At 45.4% G+C, this 9,023-nt stretch overlaps 1 protein-coding gene across 1 annotated transcript in view; it reads right to left on the reverse strand.

Moving 5' to 3' along the window:
• The window catches only part of Nln (neurolysin), a 98,237-nt gene that overhangs the window by 7,833 nt on the left and 81,381 nt on the right, over positions 1 to 9,023 (reverse strand). The window contains exons 9-11 of the mRNA XM_026788979.1: positions 7,183 to 7,369; positions 6,723 to 6,851; positions 5,493 to 5,629 (exon numbers count right to left, since the gene is read on the reverse strand). Of these exons, the coding sequence (XP_026644780.1) occupies positions 5,493 to 5,629; positions 6,723 to 6,851; positions 7,183 to 7,369 (453 nt within the window). The remainder of the gene's footprint in view (positions 1 to 5,492; positions 5,630 to 6,722; positions 6,852 to 7,182; positions 7,370 to 9,023) is intronic.

Raw genomic sequence — 9,023 nt, forward strand, 5'->3', positions numbered from 1 at the left:
GATAGAAAGGGAGACGAGAAATGCATAACTGGGCTCTGGGCGTGGTGGCCCACACCTGTAACCCCAGTACCTGGGAGGCTGAGGTAGGGAGTTGGCAAGTTTGAGGGTGATCTCAGCAATACTAGAAAACCTGTCTCAAACAAAAAGAAAAGAAAGCAAGCAAGCAAGTAAGTAAGTAAGCAAGCAAGCAAGCAAGCAAGCAAGCAAGCAAGCAAGCAAGCAAGCAAGCAAGCAAGCTAGGTCCAGTGGCATAGACATGCAATCCCAGTTCTTTGGAAGGCTAAGAGGCTGAGGCAGGGAGATCACAATTTCAAGGCCTTCCTGAGCTACAAAATTGAGTTTTAATATTAGACTGGGCAACTTAGTGCAATCCAGCTTGGGGGTATAGCCCCTAAGAACCAGTGGTAGAGCGCTTTCCTAGCACACAGGAGGTCCTAGGTTCAATCCCTAGCCAACCCCCAAGAGAAAAGAAAGACTGCCGCATTGGCTGGGACTTAAGACTTGGGAGTCTGTACTTGGAAATATTTGAGGAGAAATTCACATGGCTATAACCCCAGCACCTGGGAAAGGCTTAGGCTAAAGGACCACACATTCACAGCTGTCCTAGGATGCACACAGTCAGACTCTTGTCTCAGGTAAAAAAAAAAGAACGAATCCCATTTCTTTCCTTTGTCTCTAGTCTCTATCACGCGAAATACTGCATATACTGTCTTCCTGTGACATCACAGACTGAAAGCCAATAGTTACATCAAAGTCTTGGTTTTTTTTTTTCCAGTCTTTCTTTCTGAAGCAACACCTGGTTGTGATTCTTCACGATGCAAGAAATAAAGCTTAGAAATTTCTCTCAAAGAGAAAGAGAATTCTGACTTAACATTACAAATGGCTCTGAGTCCACAATGTCTATTACCTCTTAGGAAATTTTCCCACAATGAAGTTGCCTTATTAAAAAAAAAATGGCCCTAGTTAAAGTGCTTCCATTTTTCCAACCCTGTGATTAGGGGCTGGATTTTGAAATTACATTTAGTGAACTTTAAGACATCCTGGAAGAGAACCAGAGCTGGCTGAGGGGCAGTAACCCAAGCAGCTCTCCCACTAAGACAGCTGTCAGGGCTGGAGAAGTTACATCGGTGAGACGGCTTCTCCATGTTCTAGAACAGACTTTAGGGATGTATGTGTGTTCTCCTCCATGTGTACAAGTGGGCGAGAAGAGAAGCGTTAGGGTTTACATGTGTGTGCATGTTCTGTGTTTCTGTATGTCCGAGCATGGTGTGTGCATGCATGTGTGTAACCACAGGTCAGTGTTGGACGTCTCTCTCCTACCTTCCTTAGTATTTGAAGCAGGTTTCTCACTAAGCCTGGGAATCACTGATTTAGCTAAATGGGTTGGCCAATGAGTTCTAGGGATCATCTGCCTTTATCTTCACTGGTAGGTTACAGGTGTGTGTTGGCGTGACTGGCTTTTATATAGGTGCTGGAAATGCCAACTCATGTCCCCATGCTTACAGGGCAAAGACTTTACCAACTGCACCACCTCCCAATTCTGAGTGTAGGGCCAACTTAATAAGCTAATTAAGTGGCTAAAATGTGTTTTTTTACTCATTAGAAAGAATAATATGAAGAACTACAGAGAAAACACGGTGGAGGCTGTAACAGGAAAGGGGCCAATTCTAACACTTGGAGAGAGGGCCCAGAGCAGAAGGAAGATAGCTGTGCCATAAAATATTCACGGCTGCTGCTGTGTTCAGAAGGTTGCAGGCTGACATTTGACCCTCCCGAGTTTGTGCTTCTGTGAGCAGCATGCGCTCTGTGGTTCTGCTCACCAGGGTGTGACATGGTGCTCTGAGCAGACGTTTAAGAGAAAGCCTGGAGATGTGCTTCTAGAGAGTGGAACCAGTGTGGTCTCCTGATCCAGCCTCTTCGGGGCTTGGGCACCCTGCTACCTTCTCGAGATGCTCCAACCACGCTGGGGAGTGTGAAGCCTTGAGCCAACAGCTTACATGCCAGACGGTGATGGATGGTTCCCATGACTTCAGAGCCAGTGGAGTACTGCTTTACACTATAAAAATTCACATTGTTACTCTGCTTACGTAACCAGCACCTCTGTGAGAAACTGAAGGCAACACAGCCCAGGTAAGGTCACCTTCTGCAGAGCTGGCCACGGCAGGACTGAGATCATGCACAAAGCAGGCAGTGCCTGGATTACTGTGCCGAAGAACAGCACTTCCTTCTCTGTTTATCTTTGCGCAGTTGTGGGAACAATGGAAGCTTTTTCATAGGACAGGATTATTGTGCCAAGAATTTTTAATTTTTGATAAATATTTGTATTCTGTAAGTCAGGTGCTAGAGTAAATATTTGTAAAACAAAACAAAGCAAAGCAACCCTACAAAAACAAACAGCATTCAGTCCAGGGGAATCAAATGGCTGTGGAAAAGGCTGGCTCTAGAAGCTGCACAGGAGCGAGGGGGGTGGCGGGGGCTGTGAGGGCCTCTCCTTGGCTTCTGGAGCCAGGTTTGTGATGGCAGGGCAGTGATAAATGACAGGATTCCTCTCTGCATTTGAAAGGAAAGGGAAAAGAAGTGAGAAGGGAAAATTCAAAGCAGCCTCCTTTCACAAGAAGTAGACTCCCACCGAGTCCAGAGACGCGATGGAGCTGGACAGCATCTCTAACAGCCGAGAAAACAGCTCCGTGTTGTTGGGATCGTTTTCTCTCCAAGTTCACTCCTGTCCTCGCCTAATGAAGAGCAGTCTGGCTGCCCGCCAAACGACAGAGTTTGAGAATAAAAAGCGCAGAGAGACCTGATGGCAGGGTTGCTTCTGCAGGATGTGCAAGCAGTCTGGGATCCACTGGGATCTCAAATGTGGCTGCCGCTTTGACAGCTGAAGAGAGGAGGGGCCGAGACGCAGCCGGAGGAATGGAAGGACAGACACAGGCTCAACTCAGGGAGTGAATGCTTACACCAAGGAAGCCTCCCAAGCATCAGAAGCCGGGAGGGGTCACACTTGGGCTTTTCTCAGCCTACCTTTCCTCTCCTTGAAACACTGTTGCTGCTGTGCTTGGTGGGGCACACTTGAGACCCCAGCACTCAAGAAGCAGAGGCAGGAGAACTGCTAATAGTTTGAGGCCAGTTGGGGCTATATAGCTAAACTGTCTCAAAAACACTAAATAAAACAAATTTCCCCAAAACATTCCCCCAACAACCTATTGTGTTCTGAGTTCTGCACCAATCTGTAAACTTTGTAAAGTAAGAAACAGTTCCATGAAAAAAAATAGAGAAATGCTAAGCCCTCCTAAAATCTCACCACTTGGTGTCACCTGCATTTGGGGGTGCTTTTGTTCTAACCAGATTTTAAGAATACTGTGTAAAATCCTTTACTCTGAAAGAATATTTTTATTTTATATAATAGTTATTTCAAATAATCCAGACACAAGCAAAAGTTTATTAAAGACTTTCCCATGTGACCAAGTCCACATTTTGTTAGGGAGATGGAAGGGGGATCACTTTGGTTGGATAATCTAGAAGAGTTCATATATGAGTAGCTTTTGGAAAATATTTTTAGATTATTTATGTGTGTGAGTGTTTTGCCTGTTTGAGTGGATCTGTATCACATGTATGCCTGGTGCTTGCAGAAGTAGGAGGAGGATGTTGGATTCTCTAGGACGGGAGTTACAGATGGTTGTGAGCCATTAAGTGTGCGCTGGGAAACAGACCTGGGTCCTCTACAAGATCAACACACGCTTTTAACCACTGAGCCACCTTCCCATCCCACGAGTGGCTTTTTAAGTGGGATCTTAAAGAATAGTATGATTTTTGAGAGTCACAGATTTTTTTTAAGCGTACTTTGTTTTAAAACAAGTTCTTATGAGGAGGCTCAGGCTGGCCTTGAACTTGTTATGTGGCCAAAGATGACCTTAAACTCCTGATCCTCCTACCTCTACCTGCCAAATCCTGGAATTACAGGTGTGTGCCACCACTCTTGGCTTCAGGGAGATAATATTTAAAGTGAAGGCACAGAAAGAATAAATGGGTGAAGGTGGGCAAAGCTAAGAGAATACCCCTTTACTTCTGAGCCACATTCCTGGCTCAATTTTCTTAACAAAGGGGGAAACTGGATTGGGCACAGAGATACATGCTGTAATCCCCAAAGCCAAGGAAGATGAAGCAGGAGGGTCATGATCTGATGCCTCCTTGTAGTACATAATGAGACTCTGGGATGGGGTAACAGGGAAGAGAGGAAGAGGCAGATTTACAGAAATCAATAAAGAGCATTGGGGAGGACCGCAGAGTAACACTGCATGACCAGCTCAGGCTAGCCAGCACGACTCAACAGTAGGGCAAGTGAACAGACTCATACTAAAGACAGTATGAACTATACTTTGTTATAAACTATATATAAACTATAAACTATACTTTCTTTGATAGAAAGATAGGAGAACCTGGGGAGGGTACCATCTCAACATGAGATGGTGGGGGAATGTGGGCTACATTACATGCTGAAAGTCATGCAGAAGTTAGACTATTAACAAGAGTCACTGTCAGACCTTTGTGACTGGGTAGGCAGGAGCATAGAGGGCAGTTTAAAGAGACTGGCTGGGAGAGGTGGGATGGGAGAAGAAATACTTGGAATGAATAACACAGTGTGGCTAGCCTGAAGGTATTTTCTGGAGGGAGAAACAAGGAAATGGGGACCTAAAATATACGATATATTTCGATATGTAGGCAGAGAAGTATTACTTAGTCTAGAAACAAAAACCCAAAGAACAAGTTGATTGAAATAAGCATTTAGAGTTTGATTTGGGTAATTTGTCCTAATTTCTCAACCAAACAGGGCTTGGAAACACGCTGGAAATATACCAGCCTTACACATAATTGACTGTCGAGTTGTCCATGAGCAGGGAGGCTGGGGTGGGTAACAGCAAGGCTTGGCTGGCAGCCACCTGGCAGTCACCTCACTGTGCATGGGAAGGAATGGCTCAGATTAATGAAGCAGCTTAAATTATCCCAAAGGCACTTAGGTTACAGACTAGGTAGTAGGTGGAGTACGCCGGCCACAGAGAGAGGGTGCCTCCCACAGAAAATGTACAAAGAAGCCTGTAAAGACTATCAGAACACAGAGACTATTTACATCAGGGAGAAGTTTACCTTTCTTTCTCAACCTCTTATAAAACAGAAACACTGCATGGCACATGTCAAAACTAGTAGCAATAAACTCTCAAGTGCATAAACAAGGCTTTGAATTTTTAATTATGCAATATACTGGAATGTTAATAAGCAAGAAAGCACAGTAGTTTTTTTTAAACTTATAGAATTAAGAGTTAATCACTTGTACACTGAAACTTAATGATGTATGATGGTCTGAGAAGATGCCAGGCCTCCAAGTTAAAAGCTGCTCCTCCTTAAACTCTAGCTGCTACAAGTCTTTTACACTTAGAGCTAAGGGGGAGGGGGCAAGCACACAATCAACACGACGGGGTAAAAAAGCCATACGATACCTCTGGATTCATGATCCCTTCTTTTTTAAAACAGCTGTGAAACATGTCCATGGAGAAGACTTCGCTCCAAAGATATCCATAATATTGGCCATCATAGCCTCCTGCCAAGTGTCCAAAGGTAGCTGGCATGTTTGTGCCTTAAAAAAGGTACATTTTAATCAGTATGATGGCAAACGCTAATTAATCGGGTTATGAGCTAGCTAGTTTGCCTTTGGGGAGCCCAGCTGTGAGTATAGAGTGAGTGATAGCATCTCATGGATTGGTGTGTACCCTTGGCCAAAGTGTTTACAAGCTTTTCTCCTATCAGTAGCTCAGGCCCAGCTCTGGAATGCCTAACAACACTTTCTGAAACTTTGTCCACACCCGTCGGTAGTTCAAAAGGGGAAACTGAACCTTAGATGCCAATGGGCCTTGAAAATACTCTACAAGTAACCCTACTTTTTGCTCAAGCCACTCCCTTACTCCCTTACCCCTGCAAAGCAGAAGCCAGGAATCAAACCCGGTCTGGCATAGGCTAGACCAGTACTCTAAGGCTGAGCTACAACCTAGCCCCTGCCACACTTCTTAATATTTAAGATGACTCTAACTAAAATGGCATTTGTGTAGGCTGATAATTTCTGAAAATGAAGCATTTTGAGAAAAGATTTACCAAGTGAGTCTACACAGGGCTGCTCTAAGTAGACTTTTGTCAGAGAGACAGTGCTGCTCCTTGGTTTACAAGCGGCAGATCAGGAAGTGAGGCATGGATGATTCAGGCCCCTCTTATCTTATTAGCCTCCAGAACTGCGTCTGATTCATTTTACCAACAATTTCCTTGGTGAAAAGGTTTACTGTGCACTCCCTGTCCAAATGCATACATACTAGCTGCTTAAAAGTGCACATGTAAGTCTGGACTCACACTCTAACAGACACTGCAGGCCTCGAGTCAAAGCCTGAACTGGCGTTAGCATCAGAAGTGAGGGGTTTCCTGCTCCTCCCTGAAATGCCTTCTGCCAACTTCTTTCTGAAAATCCCAGGGAAGTCTTGGTGCACACAGGAAGGGAGGGGATGGGCAGGTGCTGCCAAACGAGAATGGCCGTGAGGGGGCGGAGGCCAATGGCTCACGCCTGATTACACCAAAACGTGGTGACTCTGGAGCCACCTCTCCTTCAAGCACATCTGGACAGGACAGCTCCTAAGGCAGAGTGTGCTTATCTGAAAGCCGTGGATTCAGGTGCTAGTGGGTCATACCTGGCGTAGCTGTGACTCCTAATATTTCTGTGCAGTATTTAGCGTATTCACTTGCGGCATCCAGCGATTCATTGGTATGGAGAGACTGATCAACTTTGCTCAAAACAATTTGGCGCAGTGTCAGGAGACCTAATAAGGTTAAGAGGGTTTGAAGAGCGTGTTGGAGAGAGAACTGTGTGTTCTAACACACAAGTCAGAGATTGAAGATTGACTCCAGTCCCACTCATCACAAAAGGGAAGCAGGTGAAATGGCATTCCAACTATCTAAGGCTTGAGGAAACTTTTCCCTTAGATGCAATCCAGGCATCTCCATGCCAACACACTCAAGTGTTCCTCCCTCCATGCACCAGCACTTCTGGGGTGCTCATAAGGTGAAAATAAGTCTGACAGAAGGAGCAGCCAGGAATTTCGCATTAAATAATTCCTGCTTGCTTTCCTTCTATAGAATGTTGAGCCATACCTGTGTTGACCAGTCTAGAAGCAACGAGCTTCTCAAGCAGGTCGTCTGTGACAGGGCTTCCATCCTTATAATGTCTTGACAGTTTCCGCAGGGACTCGATGTCCCACACCCAGTTCTCAAGCATCTGTGATGGTACCTCTACAAAGTCAGTTTCCACATTGGTCCCGCTAAATCGTGCAAAGTCAGTCTAGAAAGCAAACATAAACGTATTTTTAAAGCACTGAGTAAAACTATACGTGCAATGAAGTATATCTCAGACCCCCGCCCCCCAAACTTAAGGCAGAGTCAGAACAGAAAAACTATACATGCAATGAAGTATATCTCAGACCCCCCAAACTTAAGGCAGAGTCAGAACAAAGCAGTGGAGTCGTATGTAGGTCAGGGCAGAGGGTTGTCTAGTGTCTCTCAGTCTGATCCTGGCTGGGGGTTGAGGAGAAGGCAAACAATTTCCCTAGGAAAAACAGTTTCTCCCAAGCTCCTCCTTGCAGTTGGTTACTCTTGTTTACTCAACACATGCCTTTCTGGGCATTCACCACTGTTGCTCAACTACTCAAGGTGAAATCAGTTAAAGAGTTAACTTACAACATTCCAGACTCGTGTGTGTGTGTGTGTGTGTGTGTGTGTGTGTGTGTGTGTGTGTGTGCGCGCGCGCGTGCGCTCTCAGATGGAGTAGAGAAAGCCAGGGGCCTGGCCTGGAAAGCATGCCTGCGGATGAATTACAAGTGGGTGAGTCATGTGAATAGAAAGAAGAAAGAAGCAATACACCTAAAAGTTCAGAACCTCTGCGGTGGAAAGAAGGGATGTACTCGGTAGGCCTGGGTTAAGAGTTCTAAAACCAAAGTTTCAAGAATTCTTGACTAAGATATAAAAGCTTCCAAGAGAAAGACCGAGATTTCTCAGAACAGGCAAATGGCTTGTTTTCATCCATTTTTTCTGAGACTACTGTTTTTAACCATCACACCACACACACAACACTTGCAAGCTGTAGCAGCAGAGAAGAGTTAGTGCTGGCCCCACAGGGTTACATCTGGGTGGGGTCCTGACACCCCATCACTCTCCCAAGGCTTCATCACCCCAGGGAGGGGACAGGCAGAGCACTTAGCCATGGAGGAGGCAGCAGATGGGGTGCCAGTGTATAACCATTCTGCTTTTGGCCCAGGGCACAGGCACAGATGTCAAAATGACGGCATATTCTGCCTTCCTCTCTATGCAAAAATATGCTTTGCTTGACTTCACATTCTAACTGTGCCGATTCTAGATGGGGGGGCTGCGATAGGAGGGCCAAGGGAAACACTCCAATAGGCACTGGAATTAGGGTACCTCCATTGAGGACATCATCTCCCAAATTTGTACAAGGAAAGAAGCAAAGATCCCTAGAAACAGAATATTTTGCCTCATTGTGGAATGTAACATTTTAAGATTACATCCACATTATGGGTAAAACAATCTAACAAAGTATTCTAACAGCGAGTACTCAGAGAAGGCTTTCCTGTGCCAGAGTTCATGTCTGGCTCTTACATGAACAACATGATTTAAATCAAGAAGCTCAGGAGATAGTTCAGTTGGTAAAATTTCTGCTGCATAAACATGGGGACCTAACTTTGATTGCCAGCACGGCTAGCATCATTAAACAGGCAGGTGTGTGGCTCACACATTTGTGAGCCCAGCACTTGGAGGGTGGAAAGAGGAGAGTCTCACTAGCCAGCCGAACCTAAATGGAGAGTCTCAGGTATCAGTGAGAAACTGTCTCAGAAAAAGATGGAGAGCTACTGAGGAACAATGGCAGGGTGACCAAATGTGTACTGCATGACACACGCACATATACGCAGACCTCCCCCAGC

Source organism: Microtus ochrogaster, unplaced genomic scaffold (genome assembly GCF_000317375.1).
Source record: "Microtus ochrogaster isolate Prairie Vole_2 unplaced genomic scaffold, MicOch1.0 UNK11, whole genome shotgun sequence".
Lineage (NCBI taxonomy): Eukaryota > Metazoa > Chordata > Mammalia > Rodentia > Cricetidae > Microtus > Microtus ochrogaster.